Source organism: Rhinolophus ferrumequinum, chromosome 2 (genome assembly GCF_004115265.2).
Source record: "Rhinolophus ferrumequinum isolate MPI-CBG mRhiFer1 chromosome 2, mRhiFer1_v1.p, whole genome shotgun sequence".
Taxonomy (NCBI): domain Eukaryota; kingdom Metazoa; phylum Chordata; class Mammalia; order Chiroptera; family Rhinolophidae; genus Rhinolophus; species Rhinolophus ferrumequinum.
In genome coordinates, this window is record NC_046285.1 from 108,786,782 (window position 1) to 108,813,031 (window position 26,250).

General features: G+C 59.0%; 1 protein-coding gene across 2 annotated transcripts in view; it reads left to right on the forward strand.

Annotated features, from left to right (window-relative positions):
* COL6A2 (collagen type VI alpha 2 chain) overlaps positions 1–23,066 on the forward strand; it is a 33,548-nt gene extending 10,482 nt beyond the window's left edge. Inside the window, exons 2-28 of one of the 2 annotated variants that reach the window (XM_033130623.1) lie at positions 1,889–2,034; positions 2,139–2,737; positions 2,947–2,967; positions 3,727–3,792; positions 8,775–8,828; positions 8,909–8,953; positions 9,240–9,266; positions 9,484–9,510; positions 9,614–9,658; positions 10,251–10,304; positions 10,706–10,768; positions 11,267–11,329; positions 11,555–11,644; positions 12,208–12,270; positions 12,720–12,782; positions 13,024–13,086; positions 13,388–13,450; positions 13,623–13,673; positions 13,953–13,988; positions 14,342–14,404; positions 14,569–14,631; positions 14,811–14,846; positions 15,104–15,149; positions 15,372–15,524; positions 15,726–16,178; positions 16,317–16,355; positions 21,949–23,066. In XM_033130623.1, coding sequence (XP_032986514.1) covers positions 1,923–2,034; positions 2,139–2,737; positions 2,947–2,967; positions 3,727–3,792; positions 8,775–8,828; positions 8,909–8,953; positions 9,240–9,266; positions 9,484–9,510; positions 9,614–9,658; positions 10,251–10,304; positions 10,706–10,768; positions 11,267–11,329; positions 11,555–11,644; positions 12,208–12,270; positions 12,720–12,782; positions 13,024–13,086; positions 13,388–13,450; positions 13,623–13,673; positions 13,953–13,988; positions 14,342–14,404; positions 14,569–14,631; positions 14,811–14,846; positions 15,104–15,149; positions 15,372–15,524; positions 15,726–16,178; positions 16,317–16,355; positions 21,949–22,547 — 3,057 coding nt within the window. In that variant the 5' untranslated portion in view covers positions 1,889–1,922 and the 3' untranslated portion in view covers positions 22,548–23,066. Of the gene's footprint in view, positions 1–1,888; positions 2,035–2,138; positions 2,738–2,946; positions 2,968–3,726; positions 3,793–8,774; positions 8,829–8,908; positions 8,954–9,239; positions 9,267–9,483; positions 9,511–9,613; positions 9,659–10,250; positions 10,305–10,705; positions 10,769–11,266; positions 11,330–11,554; positions 11,645–12,207; positions 12,271–12,719; positions 12,783–13,023; positions 13,087–13,387; positions 13,451–13,622; positions 13,674–13,952; positions 13,989–14,341; positions 14,405–14,568; positions 14,632–14,810; positions 14,847–15,103; positions 15,150–15,371; positions 15,525–15,725; positions 16,179–16,316; positions 16,356–19,384; positions 20,697–21,948 lie in introns of those variants that run through there. The other variant, XM_033130633.1, reaches the window with a different exon arrangement.
* The last annotated feature ends 3,184 nt before the right edge of the window (positions 23,067–26,250 follow it).

Sequence of the window (26,250 nt, forward strand, 5' to 3'; positions counted from 1 at the left end):
AGGAGGGCACGGATACCAGGAGGCAACAGTGCTTGGGGCCCCTTTGGAGGCTGCCGAGCACAAGGCCAGATTTTTCTCTTTAGGTGTTTCCTGTGTTGTTGCTATTGTGTTTTTCCTGTGCAGGTATTTTTCATTACATTTGAGAATCTTGCCACCAGTACACTTTATTATGTGGGCATCTTTCCATTTATGTGTGTGAGGGTGTGATGTGTGTGCAGTGTGTATGTGGTGAGTGTGACGTGATGTGTGGGGTGTGTGTACGTGGAGAGCAGTGCCAATCTGGGTGCAGTCTCCCTGGCCCGTCAGTCCCCTCCTACCCCACCTGTAGCAGACAGGACAGGGTGGCACCTTGGTGCCCCCACTCGAATCTCCCCCCATGGGGGCAGCAGGGTGACAGGTAATAGAGGATGGAATGTGCCCACATCTGTGTTCAGCCCTTACCGGTCCCCCTAAGGTCTCACAGCGGCCATCACTAGTGGTTGATGGCCCTGGACCCCTTGGTTCTGATTGTCACAGCCCAACTCCCTCGTGGCTTCTGGGTTCGTCACACCCTGGTCTGCCTCTCACCCCACCTCCTCAGCCCCCACCTCAACCGAGTGTTGTCCCCAGCCCGCCCCCTGGAACCAGCCTCTGCTCAGCCAGGAGCACTCTTCCTTTGGGTCCTTAGTCTGACACATCTGTCACCCTCCTGGATCCCCTGAGCTTGCTTTGACCTCGGCAACTGTCACTGTCTACAGCGTCACTGCTCTTACCTGCAGCATCACGGCCTCTTGTCCCAACCATGACTCCACATCAGAGGAGGCAGGGCATGTCCTGTTCACCTCTAACAATGCCAGGACTAGCCCCTCTTCACCTAAACCCAAGAGTGGTGGCACCTGCCCACACATCTACCTCCTCTCAAACATAAGAGGTCCCCACAGCATTGAGGGGCGTCACCAGTAAAACCACATTGAAGTGCCCCTGATGCATCTGCTTCCCCCCAAAGGTGTCCAGGCACCACCCCTCACCCCAGCCCTGCAGGGGCCCAGCCAGCCACCGCTCCCCACCAAGTTCAGGGGTGGAGACCTGGGTCTTCCTTTGGGTCCGCCCTCTGTTCTGGGGGCTCCTGGGAACAGCAGGGGTTTGTGCAAAGCAGGCTGCAGGGGCCCCTACCAGAAGAGCTGAGCCAAGCCCCTTCCCCACACTCTCATAGAGAGTCCCCATTCCTCCACGCCTGGTACCCAGAGCCTGCCCGCCCAGCCCAGCCCCCAGGTCCTCTGGTCCTGGGTTGGGCCTGGGCACAGAGGCAGCAAGCAGCAGGAAAACCTCCGATCCAAGGAAACATGCCAGGCACACCTTCCCTGGCTCTAGGGAAGGTCCCCCACCCCGAGCTCCCCAGGCCTGCCTGTATGGCGGACCCCACATTCCACCCCACGCCATTCTTCCTACCTGGTTAGCATGCGGTCAGTTGGACAGCTAGCATCAAGTACCAAGGCCCACTCTGCCTCACCTGGGCTTCTGTCCCCTCTCAGTGCCCCTCCTCCCAGTTGCCCCCAGCTGACCCTTCTTCCCTGTCCCCCCCACACACCCCTTCCCCCCACCCTCTTCACGATGCCTGTCACTAGCATTTCAGTTCCGGAAAATGCGCCCATCTGCCTAGCGACCCAGGCTCCAGGGCAGGGACGGCCTTGAACGCGCTCATCCCACCCAGAACACAGCCAGAAGCTTGGGGTCTCTACGTCAATAAATGTTTGTGGCCCCCACCCAGGGTCCCTGAGCCCAGGTGCTGACTGACACGCTGTGTGTGCCACCCCCACCATCAAGGGGGAGGGCTCTGGGGACAGGAGGGGCTCCCGGAACGGATGTTTCGTGGGACGCCGTCTGCAGTGGCCACTCCCCCCGGTTGCAGGACGAGGACATCAGGGCGCACGGGTGCTGCCGAGATGCTGCGAGGCCCCTGCTCTGCCCTCCTGCTCTGGGGGCTCCTGGGGACGCTCCACGCCCAGCAGCAGGAGGTCATCGCACCCGGCACCTCCGAGAGAAACAGCTGCCCAGGTACCGGCGGTGGGGGGCTGGGGGCCCATGGGTGGGCAGAAGGGTGTGGCAGAGCCTGGCAGCGGGGAGGCCAGCTCACCGCGGCCCTCGGTCCGTGTCCCCAGAGAAGGCCGACTGCCCGGTCAACGTGTACTTCGTGCTGGACACCTCGGAGAGCGTCACCATGCAGTCCCCCACCGACAGCCTCCTGTACCACATGCAGCAGTTCGTGCCGCAGTTCATCAGCCAGCTGCAGGACGAGCTGTACCTGGACCAGGTGGCCCTAAGCTGGCGCTACGGCGGCCTGCACTTCTCCGACCAGGTGGAGGTGTTCAGCCCACCCGGCAGTGACCGGGCGTCCTTCACCAAGAGCCTGCAGGCCATCCGCTCCTTCCGCCGCGGCACGTTCACCGACTGCGCGCTGGGCAACATGACCAGGGAGGTCCGGCAGCACGGGGCCAAGGGAGTGGTCAACTTCGCGGTGGTCATCACCGATGGCCACGTCACCGGCAGCCCGTGCGGCGGCATCAAGCTGCAGGCCGAGCGGGCCCGCGAGGAGGGCATCCGGCTCTTCGCCGTGGCCCCCAACCGGAACCTGAACGAGCAGGGCCTGCGCGACATCGCCAGCATGCCCCTGGAGCTCTACCGCAGCAACTACGCCACCATGCGGCCCGATTCCACCGAGATCGACCAGGACACCATCAACCGCATCATCAAGGTCATGGTGAGCAGCCCCCCGACCCCCGCCCGCCGGGGATGGAGGGCCGGCCGGAGTCCTGGGCCCGCCCCCTCGGCTCCAGCCTCGGTTTACCCCTTGTGAGTGAGGCGCCTGAAAAGGATAAGCCTGGGCAGGGTCCCGCTTGCTCTGATGTCCTGCGTTCCCCACTAGATGCTCAGGGGGCTAACCAGGGTTTCTCTCTGTCTTTCCTGCAGAAACATGAGGCCTATGGAGAGGTGAGAGGCATTGTGGTCCTTGCCAGCCCTGCTCCTGCCGCGCGCCCTCGGGGCCTCTGAGATGACCCAGCAGAGATTACACATTGCACCTGGCACCACGGTGGTGTTCCCCCGGGGCAAGGGACACAGACCCCTGTGCTCCATGTAGAGCCTGAGACGGGTTTGGAGGAAGGGCACCTGACCCAAACCATGCCGCTGAAATCCAGGAAGTCTACATTTCCTGGTGTTAGGGTCAGCGTTAGGGTTGCCCACCAAGCAACTGCCAAGTGGACAAGGTGGAGGGTGGCCCTCCAGACTGAAAGGCTCTGTCCCCCTGAGCTAGGCCAGGAGAAGACGGGGCATGGGGTACCCAGCAAGGGATCTGCTGCCTGGGTCCCTGACGTTACCTTTGGCCCTGTGTGTCCCGGAGCCAGCTCACAGGAAGGAGTGCTTCCCAGTCCGCTAGGCTCCTACAGGCACAGCCTTTCCCAGAACAGCTGCTCGCAGCACGGAGTTAACACACAAGCACGAGGTGCCTGGCTACCCACTATGTGACCCTTGCTGCTGTCAGCCCAGCCTCGGTTTCTAAAATTTGGCTAGAGCTTGTGTAGACCCCAGCCCCCTGGTGGGTGCCTCCTGAATCTAGTCTTTCATCCAGCCCCATGCTCAGGTTGGCCCACTACCCAGCGAGCCAGGGGCCTGGGCAGTGTCCTCCCTCCCACCACCCCCAGCTGGGACTCCTCATGCTGGCCTCACACTGCCCTTTGCTTCTTGTTTCAGTGCTACAAGGTGAGCTGTCTGGAGATCCCTGGGCCCCCTGGCCCCAAGGGCTACCGTGGACAGAAGGTAAGATGGGGTCCACACTGCCAGGAAGCCCCCAACCCCTCTTGAACTACAAATGTAGAGTCAACTACACCACACGGGCTCAACATAGCTGACCCTGGAGGAATTAAAATTCAGTTTTTATCTACTTCCTTGTAAATGGCATTTTTGGGAAAAGAAGGGACACATTTATTTTTAAAACTTGCCTTTAAAATATTCTTTAAAGAGAACAATCTAAGATGGCAGAGTAGATACATGCTGTACTTGCCTCATCCCGTAAAACATCAAAGTTACAACTAAATTATCGAACAATAAACCTGGAGAAACATCTGAAGTCTAGTTGAACAAAAGTTTTATAACTAAGGATATAAAGAAGCCACCACAAGACATGAAATGGGCTGACCCCGAACCTCCATGTGGCAGATGAAAACTGGGAAGGATATCTCAGAGATTCCCCACAGAAGAGCAAGAAACTCCAGCCTCACACCAGGCTCCCTAGCCCAGAGTATTGGTGCCAGGAAGAGGGGCCCCCGCAACATCTGGCTGTGAAAAACAGTGAGAATTCTGACCATCTGGGTGGAATGGAAGGCTGCGGGAAACCCAGCTGTCCTCTTAAACAGCCCGCACAGACTCACTCGCTCACAGGTACTCACCTTGGGCTCCAATGAAGAGACAATAACTCGGGGGGCGTCGGAGACAAACGGGGCAGACTGAGGTGTGTCACCTTAGGCGGAGGCCTGGAGGACAATTGGCATTTTCCCCGTGTGGAGTCCTCTTCCTGTGCAGCCGGCAAGCAGGCGCCTTCTTTCCTGTGTTGAGCCTGCCCCCTATACTTACGGCCAAGTCTAAATCTGATTGGTCTGGTGAGCCCCGCAGCTCCACTCTGCTGACTCACTGAGATCCAACCCACCCAACTCTCCCAGTGCTGGAGGCTTTTTCTGCAGCTGAACCTTATGGGAACCGACAACCGGCTGCAGGTCTTGGAGTGTCCTGGCTTTTTGTGGAGTTACCCCAGGCCTGGTACTGGTGGCAGCCAACCTCGGTTCAGAGTGTGGCCTCTCCCACATGCCTCCAGGTTTAGCACAGGCAGCAAACAACCGTGGATCGTTCTGTAGCTCCTACCAGGTAGTCCCTGGGCAGTCAAAGGCAGTGGGTGACCTGGGCCTGCACTGGAGCCCCCCCCAAGAGGCACCAGAACCAACGTACTTGGAGGTTGGCTTCAGACCACAGCAGAGCACCACCCAATTAGCCCCACAAGTGGCACAAACAAAGGGAAGTCTCAACAGGCACCAGAGCCCACTGGGGTGAGTCCCACTCAGTGGGGTAAGCCTTCCGCACCGCAGCCTGTAGGCTGTGGACATGGGCAAACCCCACAGCGAACCAGCCTGAGGGTCAGTCCTACCCACTGACATGCCAATAGCAATCAATGCTCAACTATACCAGGAGGACACACACACAATCCACACAAGGGACAGTCCTGGAGCACCCAGAGCAGGTGACCAGGGAGACTGTGTCAGGGCCCCACAGGACACCTACTACATAAGGCCACCCAGCCAAGACTGGGAGACATAGCAGATCTACCTAATGCATAAAAACAAATATAGAGGCAGCCAGAATGAGAAAACAAAGAAATGCATCCCCCCAAAAAAAGAACAGGAGAAAACTCCAGAAAAAGAACTAAATGAAATGGAGGCAAACAACATACCAGAGACAGAGTTCAAAACAATGGTTATAAGAATGCTCAAGGAACTTAGTGACAACTTCAACAAAGAGATAGCAAGCATTTAAAAAAAAAAAAAAAAGACATAGAAACCATTAAAAAGAACCAGTCAGAAGTGAGGAATGCAATAACTGAAATGAAGAATGCACTAGCAAGAATCACCAGCAGACTAGATCAGCAGAGGATCGAATCAGTGATTTTGAAGACAAGGTAGAAGAAAGTGCCCAATCGGAACAGCAAAAGGAAAAAAGAATTTTTAAAAACTGAGGATTGTTTAAGAGACCTCTGAGACAATATCAAGCGTAACAACATTTGTATCATGGGGTACCAGAAGGAAAAGAGAGAAAGCAAAGGATTGGGAACCTATTTGAAGAAATAATGACTGAAAACTTTCCTAATCTGGTGAAAGAAATAGACATAAAGCCCAGGGAGCACAGTCCCAAACAAGATGAACCCAAACAGGCCCACACCAAGACACATTATAATTAAAATGGCAAAGGGTAAAGACAGAGAGATTCTTACAAGCAGCAAGAGAAAAGTAACTAGTAACTTAAAAGGAACCCCCATAAGATTGTCAGTTGATTTGTCAACAAAAGCTTTGCAGGCCAGAAGGGATTCGCCGAAAATATTCGGTGAGAAAAAGAAGGACCTACAACCAAGATTACTCCACCCAGCAAAGCTATCATTTAAAATCAAAGGACAGATAAAGAACCTCCCAGACAAGAAAAAGCTAAAGGAGTTCATCACCACCAAACCAGTATTACAAAGAATGTTAGAGGGACTTTTTTGAGAAGAAAAAAAAATATCAAAAGTATGAATAATAAAGTGACAATAACTGCATATGTATCAACAATTACTTTCAATGTAAGTGGATTAAATGCTCCACTCAAAAGACATGGGAGGGCTGAGTGGATAAGAAAACAAAACCCTTATATATGCTGCCTACAGGAGACTCACTTCAGATTGAAAGATACACACAGACAGAAGTAAAGGGATGGAAAAAGATATTTCGTGAAAATGGAAATGAAAAAAAGAAAAAAAAAGAATCTGGGGTAGCAATACTTATACCAGACAAAACAGACTTTAAAACAAAGGCTATAACAAGAGACGAAGAAGGACCCAGTAATCCCACTTCTGGGTAATTATCCAAAGAAACACAAAATGCTACTTTGAAGGGACATGTGCATCCATATGTTCATTGCAGCATTGTTTACAGTGGCCAAGATGTGGAGGCAGCCTGGGTGTCTGTCTATGGAAAAATGGGTAAACAGGAGGTGGTACATACATACAATGGCATATTGCTCAGCCAGGGAAGGGAATGGGTTCTTACCATCTGTGGCAGCATGGATGGACCTGGAGGGTATTGTGCTGAGTGGAGTATATCAGACAGAGAAAGACAGATGCAATATGATTTCGCTTATATGTGGCATCTAAGAACAAAATAAACAAATAAAACAGAAACACACTCATAGATACAGAGAACATTTTGATGGTTGCCAGTTGGGAGGTGGTTGGGGGGCTGAGTGAAAAGGGACGGGATTAAGAAATACAAATTAGTAGTTACACAGTAGTTATGGGGACTTAGAGTATAGCATAACGAACATAGTCAATAATATTGTGATGACTGTGTGGTGTCAGATGGGAAATAGATTTGTCAGGGTCACAGGAGGGGTTTGGGGCAGGGTGAGAAAGGTGAGGGGATTAAGAAGTACAGATTGGTAGTTACAGAATAGTCAGGGGGATGTAAAGTGAAGCACAGGGAATACAGTCAATAATATGGTAATAACTATGTATCGTGCAGGTGGGTACTAGTCAGGGGGTTCACTTTTTAAATTATATAAACATCTAACCACTACGCTATACATCTGGAGTTAATAAATAATAATATCGAATGTTAACTGTAATTGAAAAATTAAAAAGGGAGGAAGGGGGTAGGGGAATACGAGGTCCACATTTCAGGTATAAAACTGGCAAGTCACGGGGATGTAATGTACAGCATGGGGAATACAGTCCATAATATTGTGAGAGCTGGGACGGTGTCAGCTGGTTGCTGGACTTATCATGGTGATCACTTCTTTAGGTCTATAAGTGTTGAATAACTATGGTGTACCCCTGAAACTGATATAATATTGTATGTTAGCTATAGGTTTTAATAAAAGTCTTTAAAATACTCTTGAAAAGTAAACAAGCAGGTCAAGTACGTCAACAAAATGTGGAGGCTGTTACTGTTAGTGATGTGAATTCATACAAAGACCACTTCGGTCGCTTGTTAAACAAGGCAGTTAAGGGGTCTGGTTGCCCTGCATTTTCCTAACAGAACTGTACAAAATGAAATCGTTCCAAAATTCATACCAGAGTATCAGAAACGCCATAATTCATGTAGAATATTATGGAGAAAGGCAGACGGGACAGAACCTCACCTCTGAGGAGGAGAGACAGAGTTTGAAACACTGTTACAGAGAAAGTTTCCGCCAAGTTTCCACTGCTGGCCAGGTGCTCCCACAGCCACCCTGATCTCCCCTGTCCTGGGACAGAGCCACCTGCCACAGTCCAGGAGCGAATTTGCCACCTGAGCAGATGTGCCCAGCCCCCGCCCCGCAGGGAGGTGACTCGGTCCTCCTGGGTGTGGGTCGCTGACAGCATCCGAGGGGCCGTGAGCTTGGGGTGCACACAGAGGGAACCCCAAAACAGGCACAGCAGCTTCAGAAGCCTCTGCCCACCCACTTGTGTTGTGTTCTGTGCTCTCCTTGCCTTTCCTTCTCCTCTTCCTGCCCCCCACCCTCCCTGCTCTCTCCTCTGACCACCCTCTCCCACCTCCTCTCTTCTCTGCGCCTCTGCACTGAAATTGGAAGTATATTAACAAATAGATGCATTTGAAACTTTAATTCTAGGAAGCGTGACCTCTCGATCGTTTCCTAAAGTCCTGATCTGGGCATGCCACTTAGGTGCCCCCACCCCGGGTCTAGAGGAGTTGGTGTCTCGGTGTGAGGGTGGGCGCCGCCCAGGCTGGGAGTGAGCCACTGCAGAGGGGCCTAGGTGGGTGTCCACCCCGGGCTGTCAGAGCTCAGAGAAATGGGGTCAAAACGGGCCCTGGTCTGACGCAGGGCAGCTGACCCGACTCTGGGACATCCTGACGTGGCATTGCCATTGTCACCTGGGAGGGACCAGAAGCCTTGGCCATGCTGACCCCAAGATTCTCACTTCTACCTCACAGGAGCCCATGACAGGGTCCCTGGTGGCCCACCCACCCCTCCTTGCCTCGGTTTACCTTTTTGTTTGCTTTTAGGGTGCCAAGGGCAACATGGGTGAACCTGGAGAGCCTGGACAGAAGGGGCGACAGGTGAGTGTCCTCCCACCCCATCCGGAGGCCCGTCCCCAAGACTGGAGTTACACCCATGGCCCTCTGTTCTTCTTCCACAGGGCGATCCAGGCATCGAAGGGCCCATCGGATTCCCAGGACCCAAGGCAAGTTGCCCTGAGCCCTGCCCCAGTGGCTGGGGACATGGGGACAAGCCAAGGGCTGCCTGGCTCCAGGTGGGGCCGGCCCACGGCGTCAGCCCACCCTTCCTGCCACAACCCAAGGAAGTGAAGCACCTCAATATTTTGAATGTTGGCCCCAAACCAAGTGACTAGCCTGAGCCCCAGTCATGCCCTTCCACCCGAGACTGGTGACCACCACCCGCTCTGATGGCTGCCTTCTGGCTCCTGCACACACCCATCCTAATGCGGCTTTTCTTTCCTCCAACCTCAGGGTGTTCCTGGTTTCAAAGGAGAGAAGGTGAGATTTTGACTGAGCAGCCAGACCTCCCAGCCCCTCCCCGTGTCCTCAGTGAGCCTGTGGTCCCTGCTGGGGGCACGCCACGGCCTGGTGCCCGGGTGGTCTTGCTCTGGGGTCCCTCTGGCCTCGTGTTTGGCTGAGGGCAGACTTGGGTCCCTAACGGGTGGGTGTGTGATACTAAGACCTGAGCTAATGGCCTCATTTTCCTTCTGCGCAGGGAGAATTTGGAGCGGATGGGCGGAAGGTAAGCGAGGTGGTGGGCCAGGCAGGCTGGGCATCCCACCTTCCGGCTGCTCCCAGGGGTGGCAATCGGGGCTGATGATGTTCCCTTTTCCTTCTCCCTCCAGGGTGCCAGTGGCCTGGCTGGCAAGAATGGGACTGACGGACAGAAGGTAGAGTGCCCTCGGGTGTGTCACGGGCGGGGTGGGAGGGCAGTGGACAGCATCTCAGATGCCACAGGAGTGAGCAGAACCTCCTCAGACGCTTGGATCCTTCCCTGAGGCTGGCCTCTGGGCACACTGGCAACTGCCCACAACCTGTGGCTTGGGCAGCCCCAGTTTGCACTTGTCCAGGGGACACAGGACAAATAAGGACATTGCAAGAGCAGGATGGACATTTGCCACTGAGAACCACGGCCCAGCCCTGCAGGAACTCCCCAGCCTGCCCTGCAGAACCCAGCTGAGCCCGACTGGCATTTCACAGACATGTACAGGCACATCACACGTGCACATGCCTGCACATGCGCACACACATGCACACATGTGGAGGGGCACTCTAGACACTCATGCTCCCAGCTGAAACCAGGGATTCTCCCACCTCCACAAAGGTGTCGCCATGACAGTCAAGCCATTGAAAGACAGGGTCACACGCCGCGTGCCCGGTGCACAGAGGCCAGCATGCACTGGGCCCACCATTCACACTCGTCACTGGGGCACATCGTCCCCACATCTCGCCCCTGACACATTTCTGCTCCCCATTCTCCAGGGCAAGCTGGGGCGCATCGGACCTCCTGGCTGCAAGGGCGACCCCGGGAGTCGGGTAAGTGCAGCCTCAGCTCCTCCCACGTTAAACCCCTGGTTCTGGAGGCACCGGGCCCCAGGTGGGGCTGGGAAAGCTGGAGTCCCTGAGCGTGGACACTGCCTGCAGCCCTGCTCTGCCTGTCCCTGACCCCAACCAGGGTTCAACCAGCGCTGAAGTCACAACAGGACAAAATGGCCTTAGGGACACATGGGTCCCGTTAAGGGTGACTGCTTCCCAGAGTCCTGAAGGGCTCAGCGTTGAGCTTGTCTGTCATCCCACCCAGGCCCAGTGGGTCCAGGCAGTTGAGAACAGGATGGAGTGTCCAGTCCAGAAAATGGGGGCTGGTTACCCTCCCCATGTCAGCTGGCCCTGGGCTTATGGGGATACCCTGAGTGCAGCCCTCCCCTCTTCTCTTGCAGGGCCCCGACGGCTATCCAGGGGATGCAGGCAGCCCTGGGGAGCCAGGAGACCAAGGAGCCAAGGTAGGTGGCCGGGCCAAGGTGGCAGCGGCCAGAGCAGAGCAGGGTCACCACCCGCCAGTGCCTGCTCCCTGCTGTAGCGCCCCACCTCCGGGGGAGGCGCCGGGCCGGGAAGGACAGCAGAGGGCCAGTCCCTGTCATGGGCAGGGGGCCTATCGTTGTCCTGCCCGGGGCTTCACCAGCTGGGGTCTAACTGGACCAGGCTCTGTTGCCTGTGGGGTTACTGCCTCTTAGGCCACGTGAAGTGTCACTTTGCCTGCCTGCGTCACTCCCCTGGCTACCCAGAACGCTGGAGGGACAGGAAGAGCAGCCTTCCCTGCCCTCCCCCCACCCCCACGAGAAGCCAGCCTCAGACGAGTGTCTGATTAATTCATCTGTGAGGCTGCCCAGGGCCCCTGCCCCCAGGAGTGTGCTCTACAGAGGGGGTGGGGGCCCCAACAGGATCCTGTCCCACGACTGGCATCTGAGGAACATGAGGCTGATTTCTCCCAACTCTTCCAGGGGGATGCTGGCCGCCCAGGACGCAGAGGACCCCCAGGAGACAACGGGGCCAAGGGGAGCAAGGCAAGTGCCCCTGAAGTCCCACCCCAGCCACACACTGGTGGTGCCCACAGAGGGGGCCAGAGGGACGGCAGGCCCCCTCACCGGCCCCCGGCCCTGAGCAGGCCACCAGCCTCTCTGTCCCACTGCCACGTGGCGGGGCGCCCACTCCCTGAGGCAAACAGGGTCCCAGCTGCCCGCGTGTGGCCCAGGTGATGCGACCTGGCTGAGCTGTCCCTTCCCCCACAGGGCTATCAAGGCAACAACGGAGCCCCAGGAAGCTCTGGTGTGAAAGGAGCCAAAGGCGGGCCTGGGCCCCGAGGACCCAAAGGCGAGACCGTGAGTTCGCACCCCTCCTACCCGCCTGCCTGACCCCTCCTGGCTGCTGCCCTGCCCTGGGCCCCTCTGAGCCTGAGGCGTCCCCAGGGTGCCTCCATGACCCCACTGCAGCAGGGGAAGGGCTGGGCCACGTCCCTGCTGGACGCTCATTGCCTGGGAAGTGGCACTGCTCGCCACCCTGCCCTCCCGAGGGCTGAACGTAGCCCGCGCACACTGTCTGGGGTCCCACACAGCGTTCCCAGCCTACCCCGCCCGCCCAGGGGTGTCCCGCCTCGGGGCCGATCCTCCTGGCCCGGCCCAAAAGTGAGCTGAGCGACCATGCTGAGCGGGGCCGGGCCAGGTCCCCGTCACGTCAACTAAGGTTTCACCCAGGCTGCCCGCTGAGCAGGGGCTCTGCCATCATTTCCTAAATCCTGGGCTGGGACCAAACCAACCTGCAGAGAACGAGGGTCTGTGCTGAGGCCAAGTGCAGGGGCCCCCAGGCCCCAAAGCCAGAGTCCTCATGGGGAGAGCCGAGTGAGGGGTCCCTGTGTGGCCCCCACCTACACACCCACTCTCCACAGGGGCGCAGGGGAGACCCCGGAACCAAGGGCAGCCCGGGCAGCGAGGGCCCCAAAGGCGAGAAGGTGAGTGTTCACCTCTGCACATGGGTCCCTGTGGGTCCCACACAGCATCCCCACCCTGGCGCCTAGGGTCCCAGGGACAAGGGAGAACAAAGGCCGCACAGCCCGTGGGGGCACACCTGCCGAGGAACCTCAGGGGGCTCGGCCAGTCCCACGTGTGCCATGCACAGCTGCACAGGCCCCCGCCCTGCCACACGTGGCCTGTAGCTGTGAAGAAGTCTGTGCCATTGGGGCAACGTCAGAGCTCCCTGGGGGATGTGGGTGAGGAGCTGGAAGGAGGGGCTCCCTCCTCTGGAAACGGGTGGGGTCCCTGCCAGGCTGCATGTGACCGAGCGGGCAGGGCTGCTTCCAGCATCACCCTCCTCAATCTGGGGTCCTCCCCACCAGGGAGTTCTGTATTGTCCCTCACCTCCCACATACGCCCCAGACTAACTGGGTCTCTCTTCTCACAGGGGGACCCTGGCCCCGAGGGGCCCCGGGGCCTGGCCGGGGAGGTTGGTGGCAAAGGAGCTAAGGTAAGCAAGTGGCGGGCAGCACCCAGCCGCCTGGCAGGACGGGGCTGCACCTGGGACCTGCCCCTCCCAGCCCTTCTCCCTCTGCGGGCCCTGCAGGGGGGTAGTAGGGGGCATTGTGCTTAGGGCTGAGGACCAAGGCCATGCCCAGGACCTGCTGGAGGGCAGCAGGCCCCCCCCACCCTGTGACGTCCCCATGTTGACGACAGGCTCTCAGAGCTGCCCTTGTCCCCTTTCTCTGCAGGGAGACCGAGGCCTGCCTGGACCCAGAGGTCCCCAGGGGGCTCTCGGGGAGCCCGGGAAGCAGGTCAGTAGCAGGACATCTGGGAGGGCCCTGTGGCCCTGGGGCTCAGGCCCCTGTACTTCCACTTGTACTTCCTCCTGTCCTCGGTCAGGACACTGTCCCCATGGCAAACTCAGGCAGTGGGACAGGGACCAAGGGTCCCCGTGCACCTCACACCTTTGTCCTGCCCTGTGGGGTCCAGCTTTACCCGGTGGGGCCTGGGAGCCAGGAGGGGGCATGTGGAAGAGGGGCAGCAAGGCAGTGTTCCTGGTGGTCAGAGCTGGACACGGTCAGTCTACCAACTCCCCACTTTCTCTGACCTCAGGGATCTCGGGGAGACCCCGGTGATGCTGGTCCCCGTGGAGACTCGGGACAGCCTGGCCCCAAGGTACGCCCTCCTCTTGCCTGGGGGTTGGGGGACGTCAGGAGGCCTGGCAGCTCCTGTTTTCACCTGGGGGATGGCACGCCTCCCCAAGGCCGGGCCCCACCACCTTCAGTCCATGCTGACCACTCACGTTTCCCACTGGATCTTCATGACCAACTCTCTCTCTCCCCTCCAGGGAGACCCTGGAAGGCCTGGGTTCAGCTACCCAGGACCCCGAGGCACACCCGTAAGTCCTGGCATGGGATGGAGGGAGGGGGGACATTGTCTTGGGAGACAGGATGAGGGGGCGGGGGTCACATGTTGGGTGCAGACACAGGTTCCCCAGGAATTGTCTCAGATACAGTGCAGGTGGCATTCACCCAGATTATTGTAACTGAGACCACCCCCCCGTGACAGAAGGAAGGGGTATGCAGAAAACCTTCAGGTCCCCAGCTATGCCCCAGGGGTCAGCGTGTCTGCTCTCGGGGATCTGTGCTGACTAACCCTACCTGTGCTTGCTTCCCAGGGAGAGAAAGGAGAGCCAGGACCGCGCGGCCCCGAGGTACGAGGGGCCCCTCTGCACCCACCTGGGGTGATCTGTGCCCTACTCCCCTGGTGGGAACACCACACCCCAGCCCCCTCACCTCCCGCTGGGCCAGCAGCAGCTGCCCCCAGCTGAGCGCTGAGTGTGGTGGTGGCGCCCAGTGCTAGTCTCTCTCTAACCGAAAACCACGGCCACCTGAAGGGCCCTGAGCTGTTACCATCTAACCAACCCCAACAGCAGGCCCAGGCTCTCCAACCAAAGCATGTCTGTCCCAGCTGACTCACTGGGTGTTTTGAAAAGCTGGGAGGGGGCAGCAGAGCTCCCCAAAGATGTTCCCTCCCCGGGGCTCACATGTGTGTCCTGTGTCCCAGGGGGGCAGAGGCGACTTCGGTGTGAAAGGAGCACCTGGGCAGAAAGGAGAGAAAGGGGAACCTGTAAGTGTACCCCTTGTCCCGCCTCCCTCCTCCCTTCTCATCCCTCCTCTTCCTCCTCCCTCCTTCTCTTCCTTCCTCGACCCTCCTCATGCCCACAGCCCAGGGTGCTGTGCAGTGACCACCCAGGGTGTTTGCTGAGCACCCCCCTCCCTGTTTCTTCTCAGGCAGACCCTGGTCCCCCTGGCGAGCCAGGCCCTCGGGGGCCAAGAGGAGCCCCAGGACCTGAGGTAGGTCAGTTGCTGGTCCCTGGGCCACCCCGGCTAACATGCACCCCGAACCACAGGTCTGTGCCCGTGGTGGAAGCATGGAGTCAGTGTCCAGGGTTGGGGACATGGAGGGGGCGGGGACCCTGCCCAGCCTTACCTGTGACAGTAGTTACCTCTCACTATGGTCCTTCCTCCTCCAGGGAGAGCCCGGCCCCCCTGGAGACCCTGGCCTCACGGTAGGTGTCAGTTGGGGATGGAGTCAGTGTCCTCCCTCCTAAAATCGAAAGGCAAGGTCAGAGGGCAATGTCAGAGGGCAAGGTCAGAGGGCAAGATCAGAGAATGAGGTCAGAGAAAGGGGGAGCATGCCAAGGTCAGAGGGTGACATCAGAGGTTGAGGTCTGAGGCAAGGGGAGCAGGGCTGCAGATTCCCCGAAGGAGCGCCCCTCGACCCCTCCTGGGTTCACTGTGCTGGCTGGGCTGACCTCTGTTGCAGGAGTGCGATGTCATGACCTACGTACGGGAGACGTGCGGGTGCTGTGGTGAGTCTTGGCTCCCACATGGCAGTGGAGCATGGCTGCCCCCGGGCCAGGACACTGTGTCCTTGGGTGCTCTCATCCAGGGGTTGGGGGCATCGTCCGAGTCCCGCCCTCCCTCTTGCAGTCATGGTTCCCAGCCATGCACCTGGCTGTGTGCCCCTGAGGTCTGGGGGTGTGTCCAGCTGTGGTGAGTGCACACAGCCAGTGCCCTTACCCTGCCTACAGACTGCGAGAAGCGGTGTGGTGCCCTGGATGTGGTGTTTGTCATCGACAGCTCTGAGAGCATAGGCTACACCAACTTCACGCTAGAGAAGAACTTCGTCATCAACGTGGTCAACAGGCTGGGGGCCATCGCCAAGGACCCCAAGTCCGAGACTGGTCAGCTGTGCCCACAGGGGCCCGGGGCGGGTGGCCAGCAGGCCCTGAGATCTGATTCCAGGAGTCCGAGGAAGGGCAGAAATGCAAGGGAGGGATGTTAGCATTGACAAGGGTCCCAAGGCCCCCACTTGAGGGTGGCGAGTGTGGGTGGTGACAGCGGGCCCAGGACCAGCCCCCTCACACCCACGACTGGCCCCACAGGGACCCGCGTCGGTGTCGTGCAGTACAGCCACGAGGGCACCTTCGAGGCCATCCAGCTGGACGACGAGCGCATCGACTCGCTGTCCAGCTTCAAGGAGGCCGTCAAGAACCTCGAGTGGATCGCAGGCGGCACCTGGACGCCCTCGGCCCTCAAGTTCGCCTATAACAAGCTCATCAAGGAGAGCCGGCGGAAGAAGACGCGCGTGTTTGCGGTGGTCATCACTGACGGCCGCCACGACCCTCGGGATGACGACCTGAACCTGCGGGCGCTGTGTAACCACGAGGTCACCGTGACAGCTATCGGCATCGGGGACATGTTCCACGAGAAGCACGAAAGCGAGAACCTCAACTCCATTGCCTGCGACAAGCCCCAGCAGGTGCGCAACATGACGCTCTTCTCTGACCTGGTGGCCGAGAAGTTCATCGACGACATGGAGGACGTCCTGTGCCCGGGTGAGCGACCGCCCGGCCCTTGTCCCTGCAGCAGGAAGGAGACTGTACGGCCGGCCTGCGGGGCGGGGTGGGGGCGGGGCTGCGGTGTGGGGGCAGCGGACACTAACCAGGACCCCGGCCTTCTTTCCTCTCTCCTAGACCCCCAGATCGTGTGCCCGGACCTTCCCTGCCAAACAGGTAACGCAGGGCAGGGCGCTGCCGAGCCCGCCCCAGACTAGCGGCTGCCCAGGGCTGGGGGCCGTGCAGGAAAGTGCGCAGTGGAGGCCACTCCCCCGCGAGAAACCCTCAGATGCGTCTCAGCCCCTGGCCCCAGCATGTCTAAAGAGGGAGCTGGGGGGCCCAGGGTTTGGCACCTCGAGCTTCAGCCATCCCCACCCACCTGGTACACGTGGGGAGGGTGCTGCGGGCGCCCAGGTGCTCGGGTCTTGTGGTCCCCACGGCTCACCCGGGAGGGACAAACACCCAGGGCCGGCCTGGCCCCCAGAGGCGGAAGTCCCGGATCCAGTAAACGAAAGGGTTAATTTAAACCGATCTGGGAGCAGCTGATGGGCTCCCTTGGACCCCTGAGGGCCCTGAGCGGCCGCCTGGCGCGGTGTCCGTCTTCCCCCTGGGAGCAGACTCCAGCGTGTGTTTAGGGGGCGGTGCCGCCGCCCCACGTGGTGCGCTGTGTGCGCGGCTGGAACGCTGGGGGCGCACAGAGACTGTCCTCAGGGGTCCCAAGGGGGCCTGGGATGGGCAAGATGGCGTCGTCACTCCTCTGAGCGTCGTGCTGCCACCTCAGCAGGTGCAGTGACTGGGGCCACATAGCCCACGCAGGTTGCCTGGGGGCGGACCCCACTCGGCGAGCCTGCCCACGCCTGCCTGGGTCCTAGAGCCACCCTCAGGGAGAAGGGCTCTGGGCCTGTCCCTTCAGGGAGGGAGCGAGGCTACCGGGAGGTGGGGCCGTCGTGGGGGCGGGGCTACCAGGAGGTAGGGGCCGTCGTGGAGGGGCGGGGTTTCCAGGAGGTGGGGGCCGTCGCGGAGGGGCGGGGCTACCGGGAGGTGGGGGGGCCGTCGTGGAGGGGCGGGGCTACCGGGAGGTAGGGGGCCGTCGTGGAGGGGCGGGGCTACCGGGAGGTGGGGGGGCCGTCGTGGAGGGGCGGGGCTACCGGGAGGTAGGGGCCGTCGTGGAGGGGCGGGGTTTCCAGGAGGTGGGGGGGGCCGTCGCGGAGGGGCGGGGCTACCGGGAGGTGGGGCCGTCATGGGGGGGCGGGGCTGCTGGCAGTCAGCGGAGGTCACAGGTGGGAGACCCTGTTGAAGCCAAGCTCCTCACTGGACGGCGGCGCGTCACCTGGCAGGTTTGGGGGCGCTGAGGTGGCCTAAGGGAAGAAACGTGTGGAGATGGGGACAAGGGTCCCCTCTTACACTGACAGAACTTCAAGGAAATGCTCATCACGGTTGTACCTGCGACCAAGGTCTGGAATCATCCCAAAGACTGCCTGGGCCTGGGTTCCCCAAAGTCTGCTGGGGACGGCTTGCCCGGGGGCGAGAAACCTGAAAGCTGAGACACTGTCCTGAGAGCGTTGGCCCTCCCGAGGCGAGGGGGCTGGGGTCCACACTGAGACTCCAGCAGCCTGCAGACTGTGCGCCTGCCCTCAGGGTGCCCAAGTCCTCCGGGGTGGGTCCCATGGTCAGTGTGGCCTCTTGCGGACACAGACCAGACCCCAGCCCTGGGCCTGGGCCAGCAGTGGCCTGGCATCCTCGCCCGGCCCTGCTCTGGAGGAAATCTTCCAGTGTGTCACCGTTATTGCATGTTAGCTGCTCCTGATCGAGCTGAGGAAGGTCCGTCCCTCTGCTCCTTGTCGTGAGTGGCACTTTGTCAGACGCTTTGTCTGCGTCTGTTGACTCAATTGCGAGGCTCTTCAGGCTGTTGACGTGATGCATTGTGTTGACTGCTTTCGAATGTTGGATCAGCCTTGCAGAGCGGGATAAACCCCACTGTGGCGTGGAGTTTAAGTTTTTTTATGTCTTGTCAGATTCCATTTGCTAATATTTTGTGATTTTTGTGTCTGTGCTCATGAGAGGTCTTGGGCTGTAGTTCCCTTTCTCGTGGTGCCTTTGGTTTTGGTGTTAGAGTCACACTTGTCCCCAGGATGGTGATTCCCCTGAGCCTCCAGGACACAGCCCCTCTCTGACTACACCCTGCTAAACTCACAAGCTCCTCCTCCTGTAAAACGATCAGAAGTTTCTAAGTAGACATTGTGACCAGAGAGGAAGAAAGCGGATGTCACTATAGACCACGCTGTGACATGTGGGGACTCTGGCCTACCGCAGGCTGGGTGTCCTCCTAGGTATTTGGGGGCTACAAACAGGACGCTGGGTGGACGCTGCCAGCTCTGGCATGGCCCTGACCTCGTGGGCCAAACGGCCTTGTCCACAAGAGGCCCAGCCATGCCTGGGCTTGGACCAGGCCGGGGGCGGCTTGAGTGTGTCAGAACCACAGAGTGTCAAAGAGAAACAAAGCCAGACTGCAGGTAAAGGCGGCAGAGACAGATTTTATTCTAACATCGCTACTGCAGGAGAGAGGAGGTCCAGGGTAAGCTGAGCTCAGCTCCCCCAAACAAAGGCAGGGGACTTTTAAAGGCTGGTGCGCAGGGGGCCTGGGGAGGGGCTCACATGACCAGGCCACCGGGGTTTGCTGACTGACACTCACCCAGGGGAGAAACAGACTTCTTGTATCTTTCAGAGGTACAAGTGTTTGCTGCTCCTGGGTCCTTGGGGGACCATTCTGGGCTGGGAAAGGCTCACGTCTCAAATGGCACAGAAGGGTTTATAACTGTAAGCTTTTAAGCAGCTGTTCCGAGAGGGGTCCTAGCACCATGATTGGGCCGCAAAGACAGTCCTTTCTCCCGGCAGCATGGAGCATTTTAAGGGCCTGGGGTCATCGCAGGGCACTGCTTCCAGCAGTCAGCGGCCATCCTAGAGTCTGGTAGGGTCTGTGGGGACCAGAGGTGCATCCCCAAAGCCCCACTTAGCTGTGCCACCGCTGTGCCGTGCCCCAGTGCGGCTGCTGCGGCCTCCCTGTCTCCTGTCCGACCCCTCGTGAGCCTCGGCCCCATTCCTGGCTCTGGTCCTAACTTGTCTTAGAGGAGAGAGGCCCAAGGAGGGCGGCAGGAGGCCCGCTCATGCCGACCGCATCCCTTAAAGCCTTCTCTGGATGCCCGCAGATGGACCGCGGCCTGGCAGCGAGCCCCTGGTCACCTTCCTCCGCACGGAAGAGGGCCCAGACACCTCCTTTCCCAAGAGCGTCCCCCTGATCCAACAGTTGCTAAACGCCACGGAGCTCACGCAGGACCCGGCCTCCTACTCCAGGCTGGTGGCCGTGCTGGTCTACACCGCCGAGCGGGCCAAGTTCGCCACAGGAGGCGAGCGGCAGGACTGGGTGCAGCTGTTCATTGACACCTTTAAGCTGGTGCACAGGGACGTTGTGGGCGACCCGGAGACCGCACTGGCTCTCTGCTGAAGCCACAGGGCCACTGCTCGGAGAGGCTGGAGCTGCCCCCACTGGGCGCCCGCTGGGCACAGGGGCCTGACGACAACAGGAACCTCTCAGTCTGGAGGCCTGACGCCAAGATCCCGGTGTCAGCAGGGCCGTGCTCCCTCTGGGGGCTCCCGGGAGGGTCCTTCTTGCCTCCCAGCTGCTAGCTGCCTGCATGGTCGCATGGCCTCCCCTTCTGCAGCCTAACCTCCTTCTTTCTCCCTTATAAGGACGTAGGTGGCATTTAGGGCTCACAGATAACCCTGGACAATTTCCCATCTCCGTCTGTAATTCTGTCCCATCCGCAAAGCCCTGTTTCACCACAGAAGGTCACATTCGCAGATTGGGACATGGGCATCTTTGAAAGGACAGTATTCAGGTGACCACACCACCCTGTCTAGCTGAGCTGTCTCACGCATCTGGGGGACGTAAAAGTCCCCTATTAGGTCAAACCCGGCTGCCAAAACTGTTGGCTGACAGTTGGGGGAGGGACTACAGACACCATATACTCATCTTTCTCCAGCCCCAGGCCCCTGGGAGAGGCAGGGCTTCGAGGACACTCAGACACACACTGCTTCAGTCTGCATCCCCTCCTGGTTCCTGGGGCCAGTCTCTGCGCCACAGGTGGGGGTCATCAGAAGGAAAGAAGGGGAACAGCAGAGCCTCCTAAACACTACAACACCCCAGGCTTAGCCTCCGGCCTCTGCCCGGTCACCCTGTGTTCGGGAGAACTCCCCAAACCCCCTCTCCCGCATGTCTGTCTGCTTGTAGGACTAGAAGTCAAGGCACCTGGAGAACCTGCTGAGCTCTCAGCTGTCCTGGCTGTGCATCTAAAGGCTGTTCTTTCTTTGCACTGTCACCAAAATAAGCTACTTCATTAATAAGCTCCTTAGAAAAGTGTCCTGTGTGCTGGCCCCCAGCACCACGTGGTGACACTTCTGGGGGTCGTCCTTCAGATGCTTTGAGCACACCTTCAACATCCTATAAAAGCTGGAAAACAATGGAAATGCCTTGCTCTGGTCGAGTGATCTGATGGGGTGACGTGCTGCTGGCTGGGGGCTGGTCCCGGGCAGGGAGGCGCCGCCCAGGACCCAGGTCCTGGGCAGAGGCCCTCGGCACTGAGGCTGTGGATCAGGAACCCCTTCCTGACAGAATCCCCTTTCTAACTCACGTCCAGGCAGGTTGCCCATGGGGCTGAGGAGCTGGATGCCAGCAGGAGGACCAGCCCCGTCCCTGCCCAGCCCTCATGGCGGTTAGAGTTGAGGTCTCAGGCAAGGACTTGAGGGAGGGGCCTGGCTTTAGTGTCTGTGGTGGGTGGACCATGTCCCAGCCCGTGGTCCCACGTGTGTGCAGAGCAGGTTTTCAGGCTGTGTGTGGTGTCCACGTCCCCCAAAGGCTCAGCCTCAGTCCTGGCTGCAGCCCTGCCCCCACGCTGTCCATCATGTCCAGGGCTGGTCACTGCTCAGAAGGGGGCAAGGGTCTCCTCAGGTAACAGTGAGTCACCTGTGCTGCCGCAGGGTTCTGGCCACGCCTGTGCCTACTGCCCACCAAAGCCTTGTCCAGTCAGAGGGGACACAGGCCCCTTCTCTGATACTCCAAGGGCCAGGAGAGATGTGGCCTGGCCAGTGCCAGGAAGCTCTGGGACGGGGGAGTGACAGGGTCATGGCTGCAGGTTGGTCCTTGCGTCCAGGGATCTTCAGGGCCGGGGTCTTCGCGAGGTCTTTCTACACAATTACAAATGTGATGACAGCTTCCCTGCCCCCTTCTCCCACCCCCTCCCCACGGGCTATGGCCCTTCTGGGGGTGTCCAGTTCTTGGGCCAAGTGAAGGGCCTTTGCTGGGCCCTTCCCACCCGGAGGGCTTGGCAGAGGCGCTAGGTAGGAATGGTGCTTGCGGGGCAGAAACCCCTGTGCCCTCAGATTTGGGGACATTTCCTGGTGAAAGCACAGCCAAGAGAGACGGTGACGGTCTGAGGAGACGGGGTGGGACTCTGGACCCCTCCCCGGGGGCTGTAGCGGGAAGGGGGCTCCCAACAATAGGTGACTTTGGGTGCAGCTCCCCCAAAGCTCCAGCAGTTCATGTTGCTCCAGTGAGCAGGGCCCATAAAGAGATGGGGTGCAGAGTGTGGCAGAATGGGTTGGCTGGAGCAGGGTCATGGCCTGGCTGGGGTATGATACCGAGGGGCTTGGCCAGGGCAGGGCCGGTGGAGGGTTTACCTGGGTCACCCCGCCCACCGCCCCTATTTCCCCCCAGAGCTGTACGTGGCCCAGTGCACACAGCGGCCAGTGGACATCGTCTTCCTGCTGGACGGCTCCGAGCGGCTGGGGGAGCAGAACTTCTACAAGGTCCGGCACTTCGTGGAGGAGGTGTCCCGGCGGCTGACACTGGCACGCAGGGACGATGACCCACTCAACGCACGTGTGGCCCTGCTGCAGTTTGGGGGGCCGAACGAGCAGCAGGTGGCCTTCCCGCTGACCTCCAACCTGACGGTCATCCACGAGGCGCTGGAGAGCGCGAGCTACCTCAACTCCTTCTCACACGTGAGCTCAGGCATCGTGCATGCCATCAACCAGGTGGTGCTCGGCACACGGCCCGGGGCGCGCCGCCATGCTGAGCTGGCCTTCGTGTTCCTCACGGACGGCGTTACGGGCAACCACAGCCTGGAGGAGGCGGTGCACTCCATGCGCAAGCAGAACGTGGTGCCTTCCGTGGTGGCCGTGGGCGATGACGTGGACATGGACGTGCTCTCCAAGATCAGTCTGGGTGACACAGCCGCCATCTTCCGCGAGAAGGACTACGACAGCCTGGCTCAGCCCGGCTTCTTCGACAGGTTCATCCGCTGGATCTGCTAGCACCTCCACCGCGTCCCGGCTCACGCCCAGCCCCACAGGCGCTGTCCTCCTGTCCGTGGTGCTACTCGGACCCCACCGAGAGAGATCCAGTGCGCTGCAAACTTCGATCTCTCCACGTGTGGGTGTGGTCAGGCACGGAGGACCCCCTCCATCCCCAGCTCTTCCCAGGGTCCTGGGCACTGGGCACTGATGCCCACCACCCTTCCTCTCTATCCTGCAGCATCTTACCCTCCACACCCTCCCCGGACCCCAGAGGCTTCCCAGGGCACACTTCAGACCCTCGTCGACAGGCCCCTCTTTCCCCTCAGCCTCCCTCTGCCCAGCCCCTTCCCTGGGCTCTCATCTGCCTTTCAGCACCTTCCAAAGGCTCTCTGACAACCCCACCAGCCCTCCTGGACTTCCTTCCAGGTCTCCGCCTCACCTCTGGGGGTCACCTGCCCCCATCAGACAGAGCTGTGACAGCAGGCCCTGCACGTCCCTGTATACACATGCCCCAGTCCAATAAAGGCTTCAAATCGCCTCCTGCTCCCCAGCCTCCATGTGTCTGTGCCTGCCAGGGACTCCTGCAGAGGCCAACTTCACTCTCAGACCATTCACACACCCACCAGAATTTATCATACCCCCAACCCCATCCCCTCCACTTGCTCTGTACATGGAGATGGTGCCTGGCCGGTCCTCCTCTCGCAGGAACAGGTGCTGCCTCCAGCACTGTCTGCCCACTGCCCCCAAGTGCACAGACTGGACAGCCTTGTCACCCTTAAAATAGCCAGTTATTTTACCAGCAAAAATGGGTTTATTCAGGAATAGCTGAGGAATTGCAATTCCAGACATGCAAACTATGGCAAACCATAGGCAAATCCTGAAAACAAAGGAGAGTCTAATATTATAGAGGAAAAGGAGGAAGTTGGGAGGGGCGTTTATGAGAAGAAGACCATTGGAGGAGAGCAAGAGTTCAGGGTGGTGGTGGCTTCTCATTGGCTGAGTGTGGTGGTCTCTCATTGGCTAGCCTGTTGCTGGGCCACGAGAAACTCTTCCTTCCGCCTGCCTCAGTGGTGAAGTGGCCTTCTCCCCCTTGGGGAGAACAAGGTACTGTAGCTTCTTCCTGCTGGGGGCCCCAGATGGCAGTGGGTGGTTGTGTGTGAGAGCGCCCCTTTCAGGGCTTCCCCGCCCTGATTTCAATGAGGTTTCCTTTATTCATTTTCCCAGCCTCAACCGTGGAATCCACAGCTGTCTAGTCCGCTTTCAGCTGAAAACGATGCTACTTGGTTGATGCAGTCTCCATTTATCCTCAAGCCAGGGCTAATGTTTTTAAAGAATGCTTGTTGGTTTGCATGAGGACATCTTGTGGATAGCTAGATAGATTTTTTTTTTCTGGCAACCTCAGTGATGTCTTGTTCAGACTCCCAGGTCTTTCAAGCTCACCCTCTTGGAAGTGCCCAATTAAACCACTGGCTCCCACAGGCAGGAGGTCTGATCTCGCTGTTTATAGTTTTCTGGGGCTGCCCTAACCAAGTGCCACAGGCTGGAGGCTCCCTCAGAGGCCCTGGGAAGGCTCTACGCTAGACTCCCTCCAGCTCCCAGAGTGCTCAACACACTGGTGTCCACAGAGTTGTCCACGGGGGACCCCAAACCTTGGCAGAGGACAAAGGCACCAACCCTCTCTCGGGGCTACACTCTGAGCCCCGTGTGCTCTGCCCTTGGCCCCTTGGAGGGACCCTCAGACATACTGCCTGCCACGTGTGATATTTGAGTTAGGGTCCTATGACGGTTTCATACAGGACCCTTCACTTCATACACACTGGACACCCTCAGACCCTCCACCATGGCTCCAGCTGGCAGGGTCCCTGCTCTGCCTGCTCTCTGTCCCCTGGGTGGTTTATCTCCTGTCCAGCCTCCCTTCCTCACACCTGACCCTGGACACGCCATGAGGTCACCCAAATCCTGAGTGGTGGACGAGAGGCAGGGACAGTGGCCAAAACCCGCTGCTCACCCACAGTGGCTCGCAGTTCTGTGGCCACCTGCCGCCCAGAGCGTCAACCAATAGCAAGGGCAGAGGAAGCTGCTGTTCCCTCCCTGCCCTACAGAGGCCACCTGCTGGGAAGTGTCAGTGTCTGTGGGCCTCCCCAGGCCCCTGCAGGGGACATTATCATCAGCAATGACACCTGCCTGGTCCCTGAGCTGGTGACAGATGGAAGGGAACCCAGCACTGGACCAGCCTGAGTCATGGGGGAGGGTGGGGACTGAGCAGCTCACGGTGACACGAGTCCCCAGAGGACCCACAATGAAAGGACGAGGGGGAGACATGAGCTAAGCAGCTAGACACCTCCTGGGGCACTGAGCAGAGCCTGTAGAGCTGGTGCCAGCACTCGGTTCATGCCCCAGCTTGGACCCGACACCACCAGCCTCAGCTCCATCCATAAAGCCCAGGGCGGGGGACGGCTGCCAGGAGCTGAGGGATGAAGCGGACTGTGGCACACGCCCGGTGGGAGGCCTCTGTGATGCTTGTCTGCTCTAGCTGGGGTCAGCGCAAACATTGTGTAGATTCCAGATCAGACAACGGGGTTCCCCCACCTCGGCTCCGAGTGCAAACTCATCGACCTGCTCACTCACAGCAGCAAGGGTGACCCCGGGTGTTTTGTATGGAGAAGTCCTCGAATGTGGGTTTGCTGCCAGAAACGCACACCACACAGAAGATACACAGTGAAGGTGCGAGGGACACTCCCAGATCCCTTAAACCCTCCCTTCCCAGAAGCAGCCGTGCTAGGGACATTCCAGGGGCAGCTGAAGTGGAAGATGTCCCTGGCAGGAGCTGGAGGCTGGTGGATATTTCAGATTGGATGGTCAAGCGCCAATAGAAAAACAGGCGACGACATGAACAGGCCACAGAAAAGGAAACACATCATCAATGACACGAAAAGATGGTCATCCTCAGATATAATAAAAGATAATGACACTATACTGACACCCATCTTTCACCTCTTGGGGCAAAACCCCCGAAGTTTGAGGACACACTCAGCTGGGATGCATGTCAGTCAGCTCCTGCTGTGTAACGACCAGCCAGAGGCTCACGGACGGGACACGTAGCACTGACGACGTCATGGATCGGCAGAGCAGCTACACATAAAGCTCCAGGCAGCTTTGTCCCCACTTATGCCCTGTGGTTCACTGTGGGGCTAAGGCCGCTCAGGGGAACGGTTCACAAGTGGCGCCTGGAAGCCCCGGAGGGGCAGGTGGGACAAGTGCGTCTCCTGAGGCCGGGCAGGCACTGCACACGTCCCTTCTGCCCACATTCCATCAGCTAAGCCAATGTCTGGGAGCTGGGGACACACTCCACCTTCAGAGATGAGAAACGGGGCACCTGTGCAGTGGGCACAGGGGATGTAGGGAACATGGGGCGTGTAGACGCTGGGGAGGGTGACGCCCCACTACTGAGCGGTCCCACCCACCTGTGAGCCTCAGGTAGGATGTCGGTGGTGCCAGAACCAGGTACCTGGTACCCAGAGCACTTTCTTCCCGTGAGGAGCACGACAGCCCAGCACCCAACGGACAGGGATACACCTGCAATGCTGAGAAGCAGCCAGGCACGCAGGTGGGTCACGGGGGTCGTCCTGTGTATTCAAAGGTCAGCAAACAGGGAGAACTGGACTGTCGTGTCTGAGGGCATGCTTGTGCCAAACGGGTCTACAGTACAGCAGGGTCGCGG